We start from the raw sequence: 26,540 nt of genomic DNA on the forward strand, positions 1-26,540 counted from the left end.
TGGTCTCGTCCTCCGCCGACTTCTTCTTGCAGATCATGCAAATGCCGTCTTCGTCGCAGGGGAGGTTACTAGAGTGCGCCATTGAAGAAGGAAAGGCAGGCCGGGTTCCGACGATCATCTCAGCTCTCCATGATCGATCTGTATTTCAGAAACAGAGTGATGATGATTGCGTTTCCGATCACGAACAGTGAACTCTGTGTGTGTGCGTGTTTGATCGTGGTGATGAGTGAGAGTAGAGAAAATGTAGGGGGCTGAATTTCTTTGTGATAGATGGGAGGGACCTCACACATCAAAAAATAATATCGTGGATCTCATCCATTACGAAAAGTGGGGGAGGGACCCTAGACCAATTTTCCCTAGATTTTATGATTGTATTACCATAGTTGTAGTTTCTATTCTTAGTCGCGTCCTTCACTATATGTAGGACATCTTTCAATACATTGATTTTTTTCAAAGTTGAAATGTTGGCTCTTCATTGACTTTTATTAAAAGCACATAATAAAAGATTTAATTAATTATTTTAAATAAAAATAATTTTTTTATGTGCAAAATCAATCTAGATAAAAAAAACTTTTCCAATGTAAAATTTGTTAGGTCAAAACAAGTGAAATATAAGTGATTAATTTAGAGTACAGTATTTTTTTTAAAACGTAACTAACTTGAGCACAAAATTTCGTTCTATTTGGTTTGAAATTTTTAAAAATAAATTTTTTAATTTCAATTTTTATTTAGCATTTTTGGTGATTTTTAAAAATATTTTAATCATTTTTTAAATTTTTAAATTCACTTAATCTTGATATATTTAAAAATATAAAAAATTCTACAAAAATTTTCATTGAATACAATAAAATACAAAAATTTGCTAAATTTTTATATTTTTTAAATTTTTTTTGTAGTTAGTGAATTTTTTAAAGTTTATTTTTCACAAATACTATACATTTTAAATGCATCTAAATTAGCTGTATGTAAAACAAACTTACACAAAATATTAAAAAATTCACTAAAAATAAAAAATAAAAAATTCAATTTTTAAAAAAACAACAAAAATAACGGCAAACAAACAAGGTGTAGGAATTTGTCTTGAGACTAGACAATACTAACTTGACAAAATCACAATAAGAAATTCCAGACAAAAATCTTGGAGTAGGGGGTGGTCTTCTTTCCCCAAATTCGGAAGCTAAATCATCGCACAGAATATCGGTCCTTCCTTGTCTGTTTCTTCAATTTCCGATTCAATTCTAGGGTTTGTACTCTCTCTCTCTCTCTCTCTCTCTCTCTCTCATACACACTTGTATGTATAAACACCAGCTCACTTGGCCTCTACCTACTATACATTTGAAGCTTGCATACTCATACATGTCTATATATATACATATATACGTATTTTACAGTTGCTTGTGAGCTCTCACGGCTTCAGAATTCAATGGGGCGCTCTCGCCCAAATTTTCACGCTGACGAAGATCCTAGCCAGAGGTTCAAAATTCTATCTCCTTTCTAGTCATTCGATCTGAATTTCATGCTGTTTTACTCCGCATTTTGTGTTATAATCACACATACACACATATTTATGTATATTTACATGTATTCATGGATGTGAAGCTGTTAGCTGTGTATACATTTGTCTAGATTATCTTTTATTGCTTGTGTATTAGTATTGATTGGTATCTATTCAGAATTCTCTGTTTTTTAGTACCGATAGTTGTTACCGGCACACTTGCCCTGATTTCTAGGTGGCCGCATAGTGTGGCTGGAGCAGCTGAAACTGCCTGATTGCCAGTGGCTAGGCGGTTCCCTGGGAGGGCGTCTGATCATTCCTTTTTGCCTGTTTGTGAAACCATGAACTGTTGTACTAAATTGAAGTAATTACTTTAGATGGACCTTTAGTGGTAGGTTTTCATGTATCAAATTGAATCCAATGTTAAATCAATGTACTTTGAAATATTACCATGACTTCATAAATAATATTATAATTTATAGATAAACTAGTGTATGCTGTGAATAAAAATAAGTGAATAAAAAGGAGAAAATAAAAAAATAAACAAATAGATAGAAAAATAAAAATGAAAGAAAATAAAAAAATAAAAAGAAAATAGGGAGGAAGGTGGGATTATGGGATCATGAAAAGATGGATGAGAAAAGGAAAAAGTAAGAGAGAGAAGCGGGAAAGTAGAAAATGTACATGTAGGACATTTAAAAAAAAATATATTTCAGCCATTGTTTTATAATTTGAACAGATCTGAGCCATTCAAATGTCCTAGGACAAAAATATGTTGAAGATTCAAAACTGTCCTGCTTTATTATATAGATGAACAATAACGACAATTTTAATAATTGTTTCTTCATTAATTGTGTGGGTTAAAAGTTTATTCATTTAATAATTTATATTGCTTGGTTGTTTTTGTATTTTTGTATGTAAATTTTTTTTTTTTGTTTTTTAGATGTAGGTTGTATGGTCTATTTCGAATTGTAATAAAACATATGGTAAATATAATATGTATTCTCTATATTAAATTATGCGGCATTAATTTTGTGGAAATTACACTAACTTCCTTTGAATAATGAGAAAAATAGATCAAGTCCCACAATTTTGACAAAATTGCACCAATCCAACAACAAAAAAGTTGACAGTGTTAGCTTTCATAAGTGAATTACCCTTTTACCATTACATTATATATATATATATATTGAATTTAACAGCCATCCACCCCATCTTCACAGCCCAATCCTCTTCCCCTCTCTTCCACTTCTGACTTGACCCCCACCCCATTCATAGCTGTCACCAACACATGCTACCCATAGCCCCTTCTTCTGTAGACCCTCCCGGTGAGTCACCACCAATGAACACCCTTTCCTTTGCCACCACTATGAACCATCATCAAATCCATCCCAATCCACCACTAAATATATAAAAGCTATGGTCTTGTTTGATTAACAGTATTGATAGTGAAAGGATCAATAATCTCATGAATTAGTGTATGATTAGTTATCCAAATAAATTAGTGAGATAACCATTTATTATGTATTTATTTATTTATTTTCCTTTCATACTTGAAATTATGATCCTCAGTCCCTCTCAATATTAGAAATTTGCCAATTTTGTTGGATTGAATATCCGCCGTACATGTAATTTGGTTAATAATATTTGCAATCAAACATGGGATTATGAGTCCTTAGACTAACAATCTCAATCTTATGCTATAATCCTACTAATCGAACATGCCCTATATGTATATGCATAAGCACTATTTAATTAGGAAACCCAAGAATAGGACACTATAAATAAAGAAATAAAATCCTATTAAAACATAATTTATGATTATACTGAAATTCATATATTTTTCTATTTATTGTCTTCCGATCATTAACAAAAAAGTTGATAGTGTTAGTTGTCATAAGTAAATTACTTTTTTACCCTTACATTATATATATTGAATTTAACAACCATCCTCCCCTTCTTCACAACCCAATCCTTTCCCTTCTCTTCCACTACTCACTAGCCGGCCTCCCCAATTCATAGCTGTCCCTCCCCAATTCATAGCTGTCACCATTACTAGCCGCCCATAGCCCCTTCTTCTTTTGTAGACTCGCCTTGTGAGCTGCCACCAACAAACACCGTTTCCCTGCCATCACCACGAACCATCAAATCCAACCAAATCCACCACTAAACCATCACATAAAAGCCATATGTATATGCATAAACACTATTTAATTAGGGTAAATTACCAATAGGTCCAATTTTTGGAGCTTATTACCCATTAAGTCCCAAGTGATAAATTTATTAGTCTTTCTTGTTTTTATGAATAAATTTATAGTGATAAATTTATCAGTCATGACCTGTAGGTAAATAAATCTAGTTAATAGGATTAATTTAGTGCCCCATTTAATTAGGAAATCCAGGAATAGGAAACTACTAATAAAGAAAAAAATTCCTATTAAAACCTAATTACTAATTATACTAAATTTATATATTTTTCTATTTATAGTCATCCGATGCCTTTCCGTTCCCTTGCAACAACGTTAAGGTTTTGGAATGTCTATAGCCTTTGATTTTTGATTTTTATGATACACTGCTGTAGGCAAAAGTATTGCATTTTTTGTTGTCTTTGCCATTTTCAGATTTACCCAGATTTTTCATCTTTATGTGTTCATTACATTCATCTCCTTAACCAAGGGGTTGTTGCCTAGGTGGCTAACCCTTTAGCCACCAAGTCTCTCCAAAGGAGAGGTTGTGGGTTCCACTCTTAGGAGTGGAGTGGGGGGCAAGACTCATGTGCTTGGAAGGAGAGAGTAGGAGTTCAACTCCCCTCAGGTGCTAAACTAACAACTAACCATTGAATTTTGCTAGTCAAAAAAAAAAAAAAAGTTCTTCTCTTTCATGGAGATTTGTATTTTCTTCCTTTTCCAAATTCATATTTCTTTTGTTGTAACTTGTATTGAAGGTCTTTAAATCTAGGTTCAATAGTTCTTTCTTAATACCTGTATTTATATTGTTTTTTTGTTCTTCCTTTTTCTAAAGACTCATTTCTGTGTTGCAGATCAAGGAGAAAAAAGAATGCTTCAAGTGGAGAAAATTTGGAATCCACAGCAGCAGGTACCCTGCCACCTCTTGAATTTGTCTTATGAAGTTTCTTAAGGAGTTATTGAACTATAGAATAATATTGTCTGATGGTTAATTGTAACAGGGTGTAGTAGAATGAGGTAAAGGCAAATATTTAGTCTAGGAACTATGCCGTTTGTTTTTTCCTTATCACTCCTCTCCTTAAATCCCCAGCTTTTTTTGTTGTGCAACTTTGAAACAATGTGAAAGTGGAGGTCGGGGACTGTGTCCTGCCCTATGGTCAGTTGTGGTCATCAAATTGTGGTGTCCCTTGACATAATTTTCATTTTATGACTGTTCTGTGGTAGGTGCCTTAAAATTCTAGTCTGAGTATTTCAGTAGAGCAGCTAGACAAATTTAATGTGCAGTTGACAACATAATCATGTGCAAATGCAAACAGTTAATGTCGTGTGATGCGTCGTACATTATGCTTTGCTCTTTCAAGTCAATATCTTGCTATATATGTGAGGATTATTAATATATTTCTTATGATGAGTCAGGCCAAGGAACAGGTGACGGTAAAAGGGCTTTGTATCACTGCAACTACTGCAACAAAGACATTACTGGGAAAATTCGTATCAAGTGTGCTATGTGTCCTGATTTCGACCTATGCATAGAGTGCTTTTCTGTTGGTGCTGAGGTGACACCTCATAAAAGCAATCACCCTTACAGGGTTATGGTTAGTAAGATCATTGTGGGTTTCTCTAGATACATTGTTAATATGCAAAGTTGTTTCATGGTCTCGAGTTATGAATGGTAGCTTTACTTCATAATCTGGGTTTCTTTAGATACATTGTTAATATGTAAAGTTGTTTCATGGTCTTGAGTTATGAACGATCGCTTTTCTTCATAATCTGATAATGTTGAAGCAGGACTGTGCCTAATTCTCAAATATATTTATACATCGAAGAATTAGGGCTCCGTTTGGTTTAGTTTTGGAATTATGATTTAAGTGTAGAATCATGAGTTGAGTTTTGAAAAGAGAAAATTTGTTTGGTTATGAGTTTGAAAAAAGTTTTTGAATGAGTTTTGAAAAGAGTTTTGAGTTTTGAAAAGAGTTTTGAGCTGTATTTTGAATTTTGTGTTGTATTTTAAAAAATTTTGGATTTATTTTCTTGAAATATTAAAAAATGTTTAAGATAATTTTATTTTTTTATTTTAAATATATAATTTTTATTTAAATATTTTTAATTTTTAATTTTTTTTTTGTAAATATTTTAATTTTTTTAATTTTAATATTTTGAACTCAAAGCACAACTCCACACTCAAATCGTAACCAAACACATAACCAAACACATAACCAAACACATAACTTAAAACTCAATTCAAAAATTATTTTTAAAAACTCGTAACCAAAAACATAATTTGAAATTTTACACTACTTTCAAAACTCCACACTCAAACAAAAATGTTTTAGACCCCCACTGGGGGTGACCCCCAGGACCCTAGTGGGGTCTGATTGGCCAGGAAATATATATATATATATATATATTTTTCTTCTTCTAATAACCAAACCCCACGTGTGTGTGGGGGTGGTGGGGTTGGGGGGAAAGTGGGGGTCTCAATCACGTTTGACACTCAAATCGCAACTAAACAAATAACAAAAAAGTTAAAATATTTAAAATAAAAAAATAAAAAAATATTTAAAATAAATATTATATATTTAAAATAAAAAATAAATTTTTTAATATAAAATATTTTAAAAAAATACAGCACACAAATGTATAAAATATAGTGCACATTAAAATAAATAAATAAATATTTAAAATATAAAATATTTAGGCTAAAAAAATAAAACTAAGAAATTTTTTAAATATTTAAAAAAAATAAATCCAAAAAATTTCAAAATACAACTCAAAACTTAAAATACAACTGAAAATTCTTTTCAAAACTCATAAATTAACCAAACAAATTTTCTCTTTTCAAAACTCAACTCAAAACTTATAACTCAAAACACGACTCCACACTCAAATCATGATTCTAAAAATAATTTTAAAAAACAAAATAAGAAAATATTTTTTTATGAGTTTTGAAAATAGTTTGTGAATTAAATTTTGAGTTTTGAGAAAATTTGTTTGGTTATGAGTTTTGAAATTTTTTGATTAGAATCAAAATTCCAAAACACAATCAAACGCTACCTAGGGTTTTTTTATGGGTTGAGAAGAAATTCTTGGTGAAGGACCTTTCGTTGTGGGTTGACTTAATCTCGTTTTGATTACTTACAGTGCTTAACCAATGGGGCACATTGTGCCCCAATTAGGAATGTTAGTTGTGCATTTACCACTGACTATAGTTATGGACATTGTGAGTTGTCTTCAAATTTTACTCGTGAATTTTTCTTGTCTCAGCGTTGGCTGCCATGCTGTTTCACCTAATAGTTAGAATTCTATAGTTTGGATGCACGTGAAAGTGAATAGCCTTCTAATCTTCTTGTGCTATGTACCATGATATAACAATGTTTAGGTGATCTTTTTTTTCTCCATTTAGATTTTGGTTTTTCTCCATTCTTTATTTTCATGTTAGCAGTATTATTAGTAGTTTTATTTTTTGTGACATAATTCTGAATGCTTGCTCTATGTTAATGTTCTTACAGGACAATTTATCTTTCCCACTAATCTGTCCAGACTGGAATGCTGATGAAGAAATTTTGCTTCTAGAGGTGGTCCTCCCTTATTGTATGTTTGATACATCCTTGATTTGCACCTTTTGCTTTGTGGAAGAGATACCTGACTTTTAGTTGTTTTTTTTGTGGTGTTTGTGGGGGAGTTGTTTATTTAGGGGATTGAAATGTATGGCATGGGAAATTGGGCAGAGATTGCTGAACATGTTGGGACAAAGAGTAGAGAACAATGTATTCAACATTATAACACTGCCTACATGAACTCACCATATTTCCCTCTGCCGGTATGACAGTCAGCACTATTCAATTATTTTTGCCTTTTTTATTTTTATTTTTATTTTCCATATCTGTCGGTAATTTCTACTGCAAATTGTATTTTAGGACATGACTCATGTTGTTGGCAAAAATAGAAAGGAACTTCTTGCTATGGCTAAAGGGCTTGGTGAAGACAAGAAAGGTTGGTGATAATATTGTCTATTTTCATCTTTTCTTCTGGTTCTATTGTTTGACATTGTTTATGTAATGGAATTTGATAAATTTGCATTTGGCACACACCGTATTCATAAGTTTTGAGAGGCTACCTTGCCCACTGATGTTGAACAAATGTAGGTCATTACCCAATGGAAGACTAATCTTTATGGAGATATGCTTGTAACATCAAGAAGTTTGGCTGAGTACATGAGTACCATAGCTTGGCCAGCTTCTATATTTTGGTATCTAGTTTAATATATTTTTGATGTAGTTGTGCAGTGATTTGTATTCCACTTGGCTATAGCATAGTGGGTGAATTGGTGACATCTGGGCATTTAGGAAGTTTTGTTCATGTAGTCTCTTCTTGGCAATGATGTTTGGTATTATAAACTGATGAAAATCATGTAAGACCCGTTATTCATCGCGCCTTACATGAGACGGGGCTGGAAGAATTTGAATTGAATTATGTAAGTTTAATTTAGGATATGTTAATTTTAGAAGATAATTATGCATTTTCATTTATTTTGGTAGTTTATTATTTATTGTTTTATTTGAACCTTTTTAGTTGGCCTATAAATGTTAGATTTCTTGTTATTTGAAGACACTTTTGATGTTGAGAATAAGAATTGAGTAGAGAACACTGACTTGTTAGGGGTTTTTTAGCTCTTTATTTCTTTTGTTTTCGTTGATCCATTTCACACTGGTCATCCGACATCAAGTGGTATAAGAGTTTAGTCTGATCTCTCGCTTTCCAAACCAAGGTTGGTCTACTACAGTGATCAATAACCAGTCAACAACCTTGTTGGAATATTGCCACTGCGTTTGCAAAATGCATCATCGTACATACAGTGATTGAAACCTCACCATCACCACTCACAGTCGGCAAAGAACACCTTCGTTGACCGCTCAACCATCACTCTCTCATCTCTTTCATCACATAGTCTCCGGGACCAACATCATTGTCGACATATTCTGTCGCGGACAACCCTTGCCATAGATCAACAGTCATCTCGTCGATTACTATGTGCTACCTCACATCATCCTTTTTGCTTCATTCTTGACATTGTCACTCGCTAGTGCTCGTTGTCATCCCTGCGTGCTGCCTTGTTATTGTCGTCCGTCAATTGGAAGCCTAGTGCTTCAGGGCGTCATTCTTTGAGGACAAGTACTAGAGAAAAGGTCTAACATAATACTAAGTAAATCCAAACCCTTGACCTGAAACATTACAAACTCAAATAACTCATAACCCGACCCATTCTCCACCTGGCCTAGTACATTTACGACAACTAGGCTATACCCAGCCCAAAGCCTAACTTAATCCCCAAACCTAGAATCCTAGACCCAGGTCCAGAACGAAATAAAATAAAATCAGCAACATAGTTTTTGTATCGAACAGTAACAGAAACATAGTTCTAGCACTTTAGTGGGCTTCCTATTGCTTCATAAGGTGCATGTCTTCACATTGAAACTAGATTAGCTCATTTATATATTTGGTTTGAAAGTAAAACTTGCAAATTAAATCTTAATCCTTTTAAATTCCATCTCCACTTTTCATTTCCAGGAAAAACAAAAAAACAAAATATGAGAGGAAATTTTTTTAATTTTGTTTTCTTACATTCTTACCCACATAACCTTGTTGCGGGCACTTGTATAATCACTTTTATTGCATTCTCATTCTTTTTATGAGCATTGGTAATAATTTTATTATTTAATGCAATTTTGTTTCAAATATCAGCATTAACCAAATTTCTCTCCTTTTACCACCATGGCCATCTGCTACTTGACTGACCAACAAAATTATTGGAACAAAGAGTCAGTACGTTGGAAAACCAAATCACCACTACCTAAACTCAATCACCTCTCTCCTAGACTATGAAGCACGGCTGCTCCAAAAATGTTGCTGTACAAGTACCGGTTACTTATTGGGCGCGGAAATGTATGCCGGTATGGCTGCACACTATCGGATACACCGTATACCTACAGGGTACGCCGTATACGGTCTAAGGAAGTTGTGTACGCGGCGGGTACTCAATGAGTGCAGGGTGGGTACTCCATAAGTACTCCACAACAGCTGATTTTTTTTTTTTTAATTTTATTTATTTATTATTATTATTATTTTTTCAGAAGTTGGAATTTGATGCAAGTCTATAGACTTGTTTCTCTTTGATCATCTTCAAAAATTTATGTAATTTGGAACCACCAACTCTTTACACTGTTATTGAGTAACTTTGCCCGCTTCCACTTATTGTGTTGTATAGCTTTGTATTTGTATTGTTGAATATTCATTTATTTTGGGTTTTGTAATTTCTATGTATAGCTATTGTTTTGAACTTTGATTTGTAGGTGGGATGTTTAGCTATAAATTTAATAAATAAATAAACAAATAAATATTTGACGTATCCTAGGCCGTATTTGTGTCTTACTTTTTTTAGATTTTAACATATCGACCTACCCGTATCGTACTCTTACCCGTATCGGTACCGGCACCTGTGCTTAATAGCTCCTAGATAACATGAACACTATTCAAACCCTTAAAACAAATATCAGAAACAACATGGCTGCTCTTGAAACATCAGGGAGTCAAATCATCCCTATAAATGTCGATGCTCAAAGCCGAAGAGAACACGTTGAATTCAATAAGGAGGTCCGTCTTGAGGAGTCAAATATTATCTCCCAACAAGTTACCCAACTAGTTGAACAAAGTTTTTCTTTTAGGGACAAACACCTAGGAAAGCAACCCGTTGACGAAGCTGAAGTTGAGTCTATTGATTTCCACCACAATGCTAAGCCTCCTATCATGAGTCACATGTTGCCTCTTGGGGCCCTTTGGTCCCCTAATCGAGTTTTGTTACCCATTGTCTCACCACCTCAGGTCCACCTTGGAGAAGATGTTCTAATTGCGCATGATAGGTACTACACCTAGGTTTGCTGATTTTGACATCAGTAGGAGAATTGAAATTGATATCCCCTCCTTTGATGGGTCATTAGATCCTAGTGTTTTCATCGATTGGTTGAACGATTTAGAGGATTATTTTAGTTGTCATGAGATGACATATGATAAAAAGATTCTTTTTCCTTGATGAAGCTTGTCGGGTCTACAAACATTTATTGGCAAGGGGTTCAAAGGGACGAAGCCCTATTAGGAGAGGCTTAGTTTACCCGATTGGAAGACATGCAACACAAATTGAAAAAGAAGTAACTTCCCACAAACCTTTGACAACAATTAATGAACCAATGGCTTAACTTGATACATGATTTTTGAGTTTTGGTGACTATATATTGTAGTTTGAGATGCTCATGTTGAAATGTGAGTTACAGGAGAAACAACGGATTTAAGTCACTAGGTTCATTAATGGATTGAGACCTAAATATAATAAATACTTCAATATGCACTTTCTTCAAACTTTGGAAGATATCCACCGTTTAACTAGGGATTTAGAAAGTTACTCAGGGTTTCTTAGCCAGAGAAAGGTGACTTCTCAAGTCGGGGAGTCTTATTAGTTCCGACCTTTTGATAGGTCCAAGTGGGTATCCAATCTTAGTCTAGAGCAGTGTTTTAAAAAGCTCTAGGTGCATCGAGGCGCCAAGGTCACCTGAAGCCTAAGCGCGAGGCGAGGCGCGCGTCACCAAAGTGAGGCGCAAGTTATAAAAGTTAAGCAAAATATTAATATAGTACAATTTTCAATATAAGCAAATATTTAATATCCATATTATTAATTTTTTTAATAAGAAGAGAAGAGAAGAGAAGAAGAAAAAAAATAATTAATTTTTTTAATATATATATATTATTTTATTTATTTATTATATTTTTTAAATAATGTGTTTCAATTAATTTTTTTATTTTGTTTTACATACATGTGTTTATTTTTTTTATTACTATGTATAAGTATGTATTATATTTTATATATTATCTATAAGTATATTATATATTATATAATAGGTATTCTAGGTATTATATAATATTTTATATAAATGAATTAATTATATTTTATATATTAGCTATAAGTATATTATATATTATATATTATATAATGTATTATCTATATATATATATGAATCAAGAAGATAAAAGAGAGAGAGACAGAAGCGAGAGAGTGATTGCTATCGCGATTGTGAGAGAGAAGGTGAGAGAGAGAGCGATTGTGAGAGAGAGAGCGATCGTGGCCCTTCGTGGTTGTCTTCTTCTCCACTAGGCTTTTTTTTTTTTCCTGCTCTTTTGACCGATGTTTTGATCATTTTATATTGCAAATGAGAATTTATTCCATGTGGGTATTCACACCAAAACAAGATGGGCTATAGTAGTAGAAGAAACGCGAAGCGCCAAAAGCGCACACCTCGAGCCTCAGAAAAAAGCACACGCCTCATCGCCTTAGCTGCGCCTCCTCTATGTCTTCTCGCCTCGCTATGCATGAGGCGCAAAGCTGCGCCTCACCTCACCTTGAGCTTAAGCGCGCACTTAGGCGCGCTTTTCGGAACACTAGTCTAGAGCAGTGGTTTAGCCCAAAACTAGGGGGGTTCCTTAGATTTAGTTTAGGGTTGTTATAATTCTAATCAAATTATATCAATCGCCTCCAAATGAAGCTACAACCCTAGTAATAATGTCCAGTAAAAACCCACTACATTATGGAATAGAGAGCGTACTTCTAGATTTCATCTGGGTAATTCTTCTGTAAAATGTTATCATTTTCATCGCATATAACATGTTTTTGTACAATTCCATCATCATACCTTTGCCATAGCTGTTGGAGATGAGGTCCCGTAGGATGAGGGAGAGGAGTTCGTTAGGTAGTTGAGATTTAATGCATTGTGATTCTAAGGAGGAGTTTGATGAAGAATGGGAAGCTACTGATCCTACCATTCATGTGATGCGATGCATTGTTATACTCTTGTAAGTACTAAGGCATGGAAGTTCACACTTATCTCACATATGGAGATAAGGCCTGCAAGCTTGTCATTGATGGGGGTAGTTATATGAATGTGGTGTCTAATTCTATTGTTGCTCAATTGAAGCTCTAGCAGATCCTCATCCTCATCCTCATCCTCATTCATATAGGCCTCGTTTGTTTCCAGAGGTAGAATGAAGGGGATTCATAGTGAGGGGATTAATAGTGAAGGGATTGTTAGTGAGGGGATTGATAGTGAGGGGATTAAGTAAAATTGTGTTTGTTTTGATAATAGTTGTTAGTGTAGGAATTGTTAAATTATTTTTATATAAAATAATAAAACAAATAAAAAAATATAAAAAATTAAACATTAATGTTTAAAAAAAAAATCCCAATACGTAAAAAATAAAAAAAATAAAAAAATTTCTAATCCCTTCACTATTTTTCTAATACCACTTTCACCTCCTCCATTCCAATCTCCCTTCCAACCTCCATCTTAATCCCTTCCTCCAGCTTAATCCTTTCCTCAACTCTACAAACAAACACAACACTAAATAACTCCACCTCCACCCTAATCTCCTCCCATCCATTATACCCCAAAACAAGCGGGGCCATAAGGTTGACAAGTTTGCTTGTCTCTGAGTGTTATTTGGTGCAGTGTTAATTAAGGCAAGCATCAAAGCAACAATGTCTCTTGGGCCCTAGGTGCAAGGTGTGAGCTTCATTGAAGGGAAGCACATGTGATAAATATTGCATGGTTTTTTATAACCAAACCAAGTATTGTGTCCCATTCGAGTGGGGTTTATAACATGAATCCTTTTTCGCCATTTTGCTTTGTTAAGGGCCATATTCTACATTAAATAATATAAATATATATTGCGTCCCTTGTTAGTATAAAGCCTAACCGTCTCCCTAACTTTTCCATATATGGTGATTGTATCACTCTTCTTTACCGTTGTATTTGAAAGTCTTCGTTGTACATGGTCAAACCATCTTTTAGCCTACTTTTACTTATCTATGATAAGATAATTTGGTCATGTACAACGAAGACCTGCAGATCCAATAGTACGGAAGAGTGATATGACCACAAAAAATGGGGGAGTATGAGAAATTTATTGTGATATGACCACCAAAAATGGGTGAGCATGAGAAATTTATTGTGTTTTATCTACTGTGTACTCTGCAATGACATTGTAATTTACATGATATAATTATCACCCGAAACATTACATTGTGGTTAATAAGTTCCACCACATCAACAATTTCAAATGAATTATATTCAAATTAAATAATGAAAAGAAGTAAAGCAATAAAGAAATTAATTAATTATATAAATTAAGTAAATAAAATAACTAATTAAGAAATTTAAGGGTCCACTTGGATGTGGATTTCAAGTCAAGGGATTTGATCTTAATCATTCAAGGGCAATAGCTCAAATTTAGCTGTGATAGGTTGCTTATGAATTTTAAGATTGAGTTAAATAGCTTTATCATGATGGATTTGAAATAACCATGTAAAACTAGTTATTTGAAATCATGCTAAATATTCTCTTTCTAGCTATAAGGATTCTACTAAAATGTATATATTTTAAATCTTAAGTTATCTTCTTCCATTGTTTTTCTATCCAGTTAACCTCAAATCCACAACTATCCAAATGGACCCGAAGTCATTTAACAGTAAATACTTATACTGCAAATTATTGTTTTGCCATTATCATTGTCTTAAAACAAGGAAAAATTTGATAACTAAGCCAAAATATAGAAGTTTGGGTATTTATCTTGAACTTGTTGTCTAAGGTTGTCTAAGAATGTGGGCAACATATAAACATGTAATATTATAATCGGCTTTATTAGATTAATGGGTTGATATTGCATCTTTAACAAATTAGGCACACTTGGAAAAAATGCATGCCTTGAACGCCTTACTTGTACCTCATTAAAGTCGCCTCGCCTCAAGGGTGTTAAGGTGCCTCAAGTGCAATTCGTGCCTAGGTGGTGCTTCATTGCGCCTAACACTAGTTTAGTGCCTATCCAAGTGGTTGTCATTTGACTAAGATTATGTGTAATGTCTTTACCCATGCATGCAACTTCTGCTTCTAGGTCATCCGTGGCTCTATGATGTAGAAGCCAAAAGTTTCAATTGGATGAAGAAAACATATGCTTATCGACATAGTCCAAAAAACATGCTAAAATCTGTCAAACCTACTACTTGAAAGGATAATGAACTTCAGAGTAAACTCTTAACCCAATGCTCTTAGCAAGCATCAACTGCACTTGTTTGCCTATATGGAGTTTGAGAGGGAAAGTAGTGAGTCTGACATAATAATAGCCTTAATACATGAAGAATTTCAGATTCCTTTTGAGTCACATATCGACCGTTTACCAGAGGTTAACTAGTTGCATGAGTTTCATGATGCAACCCTAGATATGTTACTAGATGGTTTATCTTTCATAAATGACATGTGACACGCCATCGACCTAATCCTAGGATCAGAGTTAGTTAATCTGCCCCAATATAGAATCACAGGTACCAGAGGTTAACAATGTTTTTTTTAGCTCTTCATTTTTTATTTTATTTTTTCCGTTGCTCCTTTTCAAACTAGCCGTCCAGCATCATTAACTCTCTGGCTATGACAGGACTTTCTTCTCTTGGGGAGCTTACTTTGAAGGAAGAATCTCCATTTTCCCCCTCAAGAATCAAGTATAACAATATTTTTTCTCTATAGATGCGTTTTCTTGATTTGTCATGTTGATCTTCTGATTCAAATTATTTTGTATGTAAATGATTAGGGTGGAAGATTCACATAAAAATGGTTCTTCAGGTCGGTTGCTATCTAGCCTGAATGCTGGTAAGTCGAACTATGTGGTTTTTTTAGCTATTTATGATTTATTTGGTAATCAATTTAAATAATCTCACAGGTTTGTCAGTTGTAGGCATTGTTTGTTTTACCTACAGTAGGTGGACTCCAGGTTAATTCTAACCACACAAATTTTGCAGGAACAACTGCCATTAAGAAGGCATCCACCATAGCCCAGGTCAAGAATAGCCCCAACCCTATAAAAGTGGAAGGTGTGATATCTGCTTCTTCTATGCATTTGCAAAAAGCTTCCAAAGCATTCTAGTTATATGTTTACTTATGCAAGTTATTTCTAAATTGTTGGCAGATCATGATAACAGGAGTTTTGGGGGCAAAAAACCTAAACCTTCAAAAGATGAGGGCCCTTCTTTGATCGAGTTAAGTGGCTATAACTCCAAAAGGCAAGAATTTGATCCGGAATATGATAATGAAGCTGAACAATTACTTGCTGAAATGGATTTCAAGGAGGCTGACACTGAAGAGGAGCGTGAGCTGAAGTTGAGGGTTCTGCGTATCTATTCAAAGAGGTATTCACTATAATCTGTTCTTCCACTTGAGTTCACACTTAGCTACACCATGTATATGTAGAGATAATTGTAAGGTAGCCTTGAGTTAATGTTCTAATCTATAGTGCAACAGAGGAAATAGCCTTGAATTGTTGGCCTAATGACCTAATTGTAAGTTAGCCTCAAGTAAATGACCTAATTGTGAGATAGCCTTGAGTTAATGACCTAATGTATAGTACAAAAACAAAAGGAGAAATTTAGGTAGAGTGGGACTTCGCTAAGGTATATAAATGCCCACATCTGTTGTGAAGCAGTGGTTATATAAAATAGATACATTAGTCATGATTGGGGTGGCACTAGGTATGTGAGTATGTGGTCAGTTGATCTCATCAAATTGAAAAAAACATATTTATGATTGAATATAGAATGTATTTATAAGTTTTGGATGTGTTCAGAGCTGAACGAAATCTAGAATTTTTGTTTGCCATTTGAGGCCAATATAATTTTATTTTATTTTGTTTTTGTGTTTACTACTTTGTTCAGTGGTTAAAACTTAGTGTACTGGGGTTTGAACTTGAGGGTAGTCACTTTGTACAAATTAGGCCAACGTTAGATTTGTACCCAATTTACTCCTCCCAGAGTTCCATCTAATTGGGACTAAACTGTGCAAACTTTTTTGTCACTCTAATAAGCAAACCATAACAAAATACAGATTAGGGTTTATTTTTTTAAAATTGAGGAAAATTGATCTGAGTAGAAATTGGACATTTTTAATTTTTTTTTTTTTTTTTGTAGTTCATTCAGTGAAAGTTGGTTTGATTAATTCATGCTGAGGGTGAAGATTTTGAATGGCCCCATTGCACAAAATTCCTAGAGCCGCCTACCGATGAGACAAAGTTGAACAAACAATAAAACTACTTTACGTAATAGAATTGGAGACGCCGCCTACCGATGAGACAAAGTTGAACAAACAATAAAACTACTTTACGTAATAGAATTGGAGACAAGGATAAAAATTGTAGTCTTTACTCTATTGCTTGGATGTTAAATGATGCTTGGAGTGGAGATGGTTTTTTGACAGGTTATTCTTGGATTGGGGTTGAGTTATCAACAGAGGTTTGGAGTTTTTTGTCCATGGCAAAAGATAGTTCTTGCGTCTTAAACCACGAGGATTATGTGGTGTATTTGATAGTTTATATCTTCAGAATACTGTATGATGAATTATAAGAATTTAAGGTATACCTGTAGTCATGACTGATTTAGTCAGTATAAATTTATTTCAGTTGATAAGAGATAATTCGTGCATTATGACTTTTGTCATAAGTTCTTGACTCTTTAGATTACTATGCTGATTTTTGAAGTGTGGTACCTTCTTTTCCCTTCTTTCCGTTCTTCTCACTCTTTTTGTTTGTTTGCTTTTTTTTGGGTTCATGGTTCAAATAAATTATTGGAAGGCTTGATGAGAGACAGCGTAGGAAGGAATTCATCTTAGAAAGAAACTTGCTCCATCCAAATCCTTTTGAGAAGGACTTATCTCCTGAAGAGAAGGAACTATGTCGCCGTTATGATGTCTTCATGCGTTTTCATTCCAAAGAAGAGCATGATGACTTGCTTAAGACTGTTGTCCAGGAACATCGAATTATGAAAAGGATTCAAGAACTTAAAGTATGATACACATTCTTGGCAGTGAGCCTATATATAATTCCAATTTTTCTTGTTGAATAATGTTTGTTGTTTCTTCTGTTTTTCTTTAAATGAAATGACCATTATGTTGATAATTTTCATGGTTTTGGTTTTAGTTTTTAAGTTTAGGTGAGAACACAGTTTTATTAATGCATTATTTTGTGAATATACTACCACTTTTGAGGTTGTGGGTTCAAGGCTAAACACAGCCACTTTGTGCATTTATGCCAAAGGTTTGGTATGTACCCAATCTAACCCCTCCCAAACACCCATCAATGGATGCTAATTGGCCGTTGTTGCTGTAACTATCACTTTTGACCAAATCAAATATTGGTTGATGAAGTCATTTATGGATTCCTCAGAAATTTCGTCTTGAATAACTGCCTTGTGCAGTAAAATCATTGTTTATGTGGACTAATTCAAACTTTTGCATTTTGGTTCTAATAATATTATTAATATTAATGATCATTTTTTGGATTGAGTAGATGATTCTTTCTCATGATGTTTTCAAATTGATCATGCAGGAAGCCCGAACTGCTGGTTGTCGTTCATCAGATGAAGCTAAGAGATATTTTGAACAGAAAAGGAAAAGGGATGCTGAAGAAAGTGCCCGTAGCGCAAAAGATAGTACTCGGGCTGGTCCAAGCAGTCAAGCTGGCATAAGTGTGCCCACATCCACTGAGTCAGTTGGCAAGGATTCAAATTCAAGAAGTACAGGACAGGCTAATTCAACTTCCCTTAGTGAGTTAGATATTATGGCTTTCCCTGGGGCAGACTTGCTATCTGAATCTGTAAGTATGCTGTTTCTATTTCCTACTTTTTCTTTGACAAGCAAACAGGTCACCTGCTCTAAGCCTAGGCTGTTCATTAACCAACCCTTTCTTCGAAAAATGTATAGTTTTGACTGTGTTTGGCTCTATGTTACCTGGAAACGTTTTGGTACGTGGAACGGGATCGGGAACATGGTATGCCACATTTTTTTAAAATGTGGTATGATTTTCATGGATCGGAAATGTGGTATGCAACATTCTTTAAAATGTGGTTCAATAAAAGTGTAGACATGTTCAGATTAAGTTGAGTAATTTTCTTTTAATAATTAAACATTTAATAAAATGTTTTTTTTTTATTATTTATTTCTTTTGTTCTCTTCAAATTAGTTATGTTATAACACATTTCTGAGTATTATGAACCATTTTTTACATTTTGTCAAATCAAAATTCCACTTTCTCGGATTTTAATTTACTTTATTTGATTTATCTCTGCTCTGCAGGTAACTTTTTATATCGCAAAATATTTTTAGGATTCTTTTGGTTCGTTAAATTTATCAGTTTGAAATGAATGTGTACCACAATGTTTCGGAATGTACATTCCAAAACTTAAATCGCTAGGGCATTAGTGTTTTCTGGTAACACTGGTTTGGCATTATTCTCAGCTTTTAAGGCTCATCTGGTTATGGATATTTATGAAATTGATATCTTTATACAGATTTTGCTGACCAAATGTGTGATGATTAACCATTGGGGTTTGGTGAGCCTAGCTAATATGTCAGGAAAAGATTATCTGTGTGATTTGGCTAGTATTCCTTGGTTCCTTGTTGGTTATTAATGCCTCTTAATTGCTTAACGCTGTGTTTGGTTCATGGATTTGGGAAGACATTTGCAAAAAGAAAGGGAAAGGTAGGTGAAATGTGAATACATGTCACCTATATTTCACATACCTTTTCTCTCTCCCTTTCCAAATCTCTTTCCAAATCCATTAACCAAACACAGCCCAAGTGTCGTAGGATGAGGGAAACGTGTCAAATTTTATGTTAATTTTACATACGAAAAGATAGTACTAGGCCATTGACAGAATGTAATGGTAAAAAAAAAAATATTCATGTAGCCGATTTGATCCTAATTGGTTAAATAAGACACAAGGCTTTGGTTTTGGTATAGAGATGGTACCTGCTTGCTTGAAATTTTGTATTGGTTGGATTTTAGTTTGTGTATTCAAATATAATTTTGAGGTGTTTTTGCATGCAGGAGAAACGACTATGCTGCGAACTGAGGTTACCACCACCGGATTATCATAAGATGCAAGAGATCATGACTATCCAAATCATCAGTGGTAGTATTACTAAGAAGTCTGATGCCTATCCCTTTTTCAACAAAATTGAACCAAGCAAAGTCGATAGAATCTATGATATGCTTGTGAAAAAGGGGTTTGCTCAATCATGATGACCACCTCCATCTCCGACCATTTTCATTTTGTGTTGATTTTGACTACAGATTGACCTTTTATTGCATGAGATGCATTTTGTTGCAGAAAATCAATGAAGAGTATCAAAATATGTAGGAAGGAGTAGTGAATGTTATCTTGCCTGTAGTGAAGAATGAAAGTCCGATGAAGCCACATGCAGGGTATCCCCAGAATTGTGTATCAAGGTAAAAACCATTATGAGATACTGAATGAACCATAAAGAGGGATGAAGGTTTGCCTGAATGTATGCCCTTTTGTTCCCATGTCTTGTAAACAAACTCAGGCCTTGTGTTTTGAATAAATAAAGAAAACCATTGCTCGATTTAGTTCTTCGAAGCAATGTTTGCAAAACCAAACTGGTTCAGGTTTTGATGGATCATAAGAACCGGACTTGCTCAAGAGCTGGTGGTGTTATAAGGTGGAGACTTGAACTTGTGCCTCTCGCGTAGGGAAGGTAAGCCGGGCAACCATGCCAGGCTCCACACTTGTCAGTCGGGATGTAATCGATTCGGTACGGTAGGTATTTAGGTAAAAAATTACACTGAACCAATAATGTCGATTTTATTATTTTGAATACTGATACAGACCGCTTTTTTCATCAAACTACAGTGAACCGAATCGAATTGATTGAAATGGCTCGGTTTAGTCGGTTTAAGATCTTTGAAACTTGAGCTACTTTTAAATATAATCACTAATCTATATAAAAATATTAAATTAGTTATTTGTCTACTATTTCAAATATATTCAATCTATCCATTTAATAAATACTTGTTAATTCCTAAATTATTATAAAATAATAATAAAAAAAAGGTTTAAAAGAACTAAGGTTTTCGGAATATTGAGTTAAGATTATACATAATCAGAGTTTACAAGATTAAGTTATAAAGATGATCAGGTTAACTAATTAAGGTTAATAATTTATTATATTTATTAATGTAATTATATTATTAGATTATATATATATATATATTATAAATACAATGTATATTGAAGCGGTCGGTTTTGATTTAGTTCGATGTACAAGATGTTTGAACTGATATCGAACCAAAAATTATAAAAAAAACATAAATAAATAAAAGTCGCATAAACTGATTCTTGTTAAAAAAAATAAATTAAATATAACTAGTTTGGTTCTGTTCAGTTGGTTTGATCATTTTTTTTTTATTTTTCTTAGAAACCTGACAAGTTGTCATATATATGACAAATATATTATTTATTAGTGTTGATTATATATATATATATATATGATTTTGAATAAATTAATAATGTAAGTATATATTATATATTTTTAGTAGTTATTATATATTTATACATAATTATTGATAAATTTATGTTGTAATTATGATATTACAATTTGATTCAAGTTGACTCGGCGGTTTAACAATTTGATCTTTAACCCGGTTTCTTATGTAACCTTACAATTAGAACTTGGATTTATGATTGATATATTTATCTTGTAGTCTTTATTTACAGTTAGAACTTGGATTTGTGAAGAAACAAAAACAAAAAACGATAGGGAAAAGACAACCCAAGCGGTACTTTTGTCTAGATATATGGAAATTATACATCACTAATCTTTTCTTTCGGTACACATTATTAATAGATTAATTTATATTTTAATAATATTTTTAAATGAAAAGATTAATAAGGACAATATGGGAGTATATTTTACCTATTCAAAGATTTCATATATAAATACACAAAACACTCTTCATACACCATCATCACTTATAAACATTCAAAATAAATTAGTTTTGAAGATTTAAGATTTAATTGGTTTAGAAAATTTAGGGTTTCAGCAGATTGAAATCAATTGGTTTTCCTTCGATGAGCACTCAACCGCTCTCCTTTCCTCTTTCTTTTCCTCATATGGTTTCTCCCTTTCGTAGTCTAGCATAACATAAAATTATACTATAGCATAGTACACTTGCGCATAGTTTAGCATAGTAGCATACCTTCTCTTATCTTATATAGTCTTGATGCTTGACATTGAGATTGTTGATTTTGAATAATGTAATAATGAAAAGCCAGTTTATTACTTAGCTTTTTGATTTTTTGTTTATCTCGTTCGTATAGTCGTTAGGAAGATGACTTTGTTCATCACGTGTCCGGATAACCAGAGTTGAATTTTTACGCAATATTCGATTATTTTTATTTGAACAAAATAATTTTATTCAAATTATTAAGGCCGACCAAATTATAAATGTTCATACATAAAAAATCGATCATTTTAATTCCTTAAGAACTTCATTTCTCAAATTCAATTCAATTCAATTAAATAATGTAATTTGTTTTTGGTTCTTCTTCTTTTTTTTTCTTTTTTCTTTTTTTATACAAAAAGTAGATGTAGTCAACATTTACAAAAAAATAAAAATAAATATATATATAAAATTTAACATATGTTCAACAGAATAAAAATAAAAATATAACAAATGTTCAACATAATAAGTCTAAACAAGTTGCGTTGTTCAACACATAAAGTATGAACGTATTTATTTTGAACATATTCAATTTGTTGAAATTTATTTTTTTGTAAGATGATATTATGTTCAAACAACCAGAGTTGGGCCAAACTCGAAATAGAAATTGCTATGGAAGTTGAATCGATAACCAAATCAAAAGCAGATAGGAAAAACATATCAAGGTGTGAATTAAGGATGAGAATGACAAATCTTCAACACCAACAATGCATCGGCGAAACAATGGCAAGACAACAACAAAGATGGAAATCTGAAACGACGACAATGCATCGGCAAACCAACGGCAAAACGACGGCAATGATAGAGATCTGAAACGATAAGAATGCACCGTTCGAATGAAACCCTCCATCAGCGATAGAGATCTTCAACATTGACGATGGAGATCTATGGTGTTTTGAAGATAAAGGTCTTTGGTGTTCTGAGCAAGGAGATATTTGGATGTGGATTGTGGTGTGTATTCAAAGAGACAAATGGTTTGTTACCTTAGGGCTAGTAATGGAAAGTTAGGTGTGAATTAAGATATTTTCAAACCCGAAAAATTATTATGTGTTTATATTAAGTAATGGTTTGTATTGAGAGGATTATGAGTGTGTAAATAGAATTACCCTTTTCATATATCAATTCAAGAAAAGCTGTGATGCCAGAATAATCTACCCAGAACTTTTTGGGTGGTGGATTGTGGAGTGGAGATTAATTTATATAGTATGGCGTCCATGTGTAGAATAAATTTAAACCACAAGATGAAGATTCTAGGTAATTTTTAGGTTGATAAGGATGGGTTTGTAGTATTACTGATGCAATTCTCTTCAGTGCACAATGAATACTCTCATCAGTAAACATGTCAAAAAAATAAAAATTCATTACACATTTGTTTATTCTAAAAAAGCCCTCATCTTCAATTTTAAACTCTAATTTTTCTTCCATTCACCCAACTCTCTTTCACCATTGTTACTGCCACTCTCAACTATCCATCACTACTACTACCACCATCACTGTCACTCCCAGCTCATTCTCTTCTATCCTAAACCTCCATAATCAACCTTAGAAGTGAGTAGTTTGCGATAGGGGTTTGTGGGAGCATATGATTTACGGTGGAAGGTGGTCGCAAACAAAGGAGGAAAGAGGTGATGAAGGGAGATGGCGAAGGAGAGGTGGTGTTGGTGTTGAAGGATGGTTGTGGTATTTTAGAAGTAGGGTTTAAGTGAAAAGAAGATAAGAGTATTACGGTATTTTTACTCTAAATCAAATTTATATTAAAGAAAAATTTCATTAAGTTTGTGAATTGAAAGGAATTGGTGTGTAGAAAAAGAATTATCCTACAAATTTACTAATTACATTTATCATCAAGATAATTTGTCAACAATTCTTAAGATGAGTTGTAAAATCATTTAAAAAATTCAAAATAAACTAATAAATTTTACAAATTTTTCTTATGAACTAGTGTTTTATACAATAATAAAATTTTAAAAATTTAAATAGGATCACTGCAAGGTGCTATATTAATAAGCAAGAAAAAATTTATAAAATTATTAATTTGTATAACATTGATGTTTTTGTTTTTAATGTCCTGAATAAGCTTGTCAGAGCAAGGAAATACTATAGTAGTTGATATTGCTAAATTATAACAATAACATCCAAGAAACAAGCTCCAATGACAAGCATGTTAAAAGTTATTTTTATTTATTTTTATGTAAAAATTAGTAAAGTGATGTGATTTAAAAAAGATTAAAAGTCAAAAAGTCACTTTTAATCTCTTTACCAAAAGAGAAAATATGACAAGCCAAACTTTGACAAAATTGGTTAGGGTTCTATTTTTCTCTTTCATAATTGGATCCACAGATAGAATTTTAATTTGATTTTTTATAAACAAAATTTAAGAAATGACTAGTGTACTGTTAGAGTGACATTGCTAAATTTTAGCATTTTGTTTTTTGGTTGAATGGTAAGAAGTATCCGGGTTAGTTTATGGATATCTTGACCAACCCGATTAAAGGTAGGCCATCTGCGTTGGGACTATCAAATTCATAAGAAATTTGTTTCTTATGACTTGACCTCAAGAATTGAACCCTGAAACAATTGTAGGAGGAGCATACCCACCAACTATTTAGGACTACCCTCAAGGTTAAATTTTAGAATTTTTACACTCTATAACAATGCCAAAATTTGGATTTTGACTTTTTATTTTGACATTTTAATATTGGAGATACTCTTATTATTAATGAAAATAATCATGCTTGATAAGAAAATCTCCAACAGTGTATCTTTTTTTTTTTTTTTCTAACAAATTTGAGTAAAATTTTGAATAAAAACTCCATTTGATATCAAGTACTTTAACGGATCAAAACATCGGTTGATCGGACAGATGGCTGGGCGGATGTTCGATAGGTCGACTGGCCAGTGTAATTTTTTCACAATTTTTTGCAAATAGATAGTCATCCAGGAGGAAATCTTGGGGGACATCCATAGTGAAAATCCAACGGTTATGAACAGTGATTTGATGAAAGCTCTCAGACATCATCAATTTGGTGAAAAATTTATCATATTCTCAATTTGATACTCATCTGATGAAGCCATTAGAGCAGGAAAAATGATTATTTTTTTTATCAAATTTAAATTTGATAAAAGAATTGATGATATGTTGGAGATGGTCTAAGGTCAACGGGAATCATCAATATCTTGACACAAGGGCTATATAAGGGGGGAAAAAAATAGCTTTCAAAATTATATAATTTTACTTCAATCTTTTGGCCTCCACACATTTGAAAAGTCTTATTATTTCCAACAATCTTGAGATTTAATATAAATAATTTTGAGTCACTCTAGAGGATAGGGAATGTGGTAGCCTTTGAAGATAAGGAATGAACAAAGAATGCACTGCAGCCACCCACTGAAAAGCTTCTTCAATACCATTATCCAAGTATACAACAAACAAAATAAAGTGAATGTGTTTTCATAAACAACAATCATAGAAATGAAGACCCTTACTCCTCTGAGATCTCAACTCTGTTTCCCAAAACACACCACCCCTAATCCAAATCCCCCATTTCTCATCCACATCAAATCCATATCATCACATCTCAAACACCCATCATCATCATCATCTGTTCCTCCAAGAACCACAACCCTCCCTAGACAGATTGGAGTTACAAAAAAGAGTCTCAAACACAAGCCCCAAATCCAATCCCCAAAAACTTGTAAAGAAGAGCTCTCTTCTCATGTTTCCCCAAAAGGGGAAGGTGGATATTCAAGGTTTGTGATGATAGGAGCAGTAACTGTTGGACTAGTGGTGTTGGTAATGGGTGGTGGTGTGTTGGATGATCAAAAGGCATTGGCTTTGGGTCCAGAAGGGCCATTGATGGAAGAGTTTTGGGATAACATGAGGAGATATGCACTTTATGCTCTGACAGTGAGCACAGGTGTTGCTTACACTCTCTTGCAGCCCATATTGGAGTTGTTGAAGAACCCAATCTCTGCCATTCTCATCATAACAATCTTTGTAGGCAGTTTCTATATTGTATCTCAAGTCCTCAATGCCATGGTTGGTGTCTCTGATTTCAGTTATGAATATGGATACTAGATCAAGGCAAGGTGTCTCTGATTTCAGTTATGAATATGAATACTAGATCCAGAGATACTTCTCTTGCTCTTGCGAAACAGTTTTATGCTTGTTAGTCTTCATCTTTTTTGTACTTCCTTCTTTGATTAATGTTTATGTTTATTCCAGTAACAGATTTAAGTTTTGAACACTACTTATCTTTTTCAAGTCTAAGATGCATTGCAATTGCTTTTTTAGTTATTTTTATTTGGAAAAATTAAAAAATAAAATAAATTCATAGTTTGACTTTTGTAACAAAATAAATGTTTTTTTCCTTCTAATTTTATCAATTTAAACTCTAATATTCTCAATTGTTTTTAATCTAGACCAGATGCCTACTTTTGTTAAAATAAAACCGAAAAAAAAATTAGCCATTAGACTCAACGTAAGTGTATAGAAAATGTTTAAAATGTCATTTTTTATTGAATTTAATGACTAAAATATCATATTTTAAAAAAAGACATCTAGATTGAAAACAAATTAAAAAATTAGAATTTAAATTGATAAAATAAAAAATTTAAGATTTATTTTGTGGTAAAGATCAAATCCTATAAGATTTTTTTGGGGGGGTTAATTTTTTTTCTTTTTATTTATAATTTTTTTTCCC

The 26,540-nt window shown here is 33.1% G+C and overlaps 2 protein-coding genes across 2 annotated transcripts; both read left to right on the forward strand.

Moving 5' to 3' along the window:
* Positions 1–1,058: 1,058 nt before the first annotated feature.
* Positions 1,059–20,209, forward strand: ADA2B (ADA2 2B). The gene is made up of 14 exons (XM_028220677.2): positions 1,059–1,243; positions 1,392–1,473; positions 4,536–4,591; positions 5,098–5,276; positions 7,191–7,256; positions 7,376–7,501; positions 7,599–7,674; positions 15,208–15,271; positions 15,361–15,419; positions 15,569–15,640; positions 15,736–15,955; positions 17,389–17,599; positions 18,142–18,408; positions 19,642–20,209. The coding sequence occupies exons 2-14, from the start codon at positions 1,424–1,426 to the stop codon at positions 19,834–19,836; spliced, it is 1,641 nt and encodes a 546-aa protein (XP_028076478.2). The 5' UTR covers positions 1,059–1,243; positions 1,392–1,423; the 3' UTR covers positions 19,837–20,209.
* Positions 20,210–25,309: 5,100 nt separating this feature from the next.
* On the forward strand, positions 25,310–25,915 carry LOC114278607 (uncharacterized). The gene has a single exon (XM_028220679.2). The coding sequence runs from the start codon at positions 25,310–25,312 to the stop codon at positions 25,913–25,915; it is 606 nt and encodes a 201-aa protein (XP_028076480.1).
* Positions 25,916–26,540: the final 625 nt, after the last annotated feature.

This window comes from Camellia sinensis, chromosome 9 (assembly GCF_055761805.1).
Source record: "Camellia sinensis isolate YWXY chromosome 9, ASM5576180v1, whole genome shotgun sequence".
Lineage (NCBI taxonomy): Eukaryota > Viridiplantae > Streptophyta > Magnoliopsida > Ericales > Theaceae > Camellia > Camellia sinensis.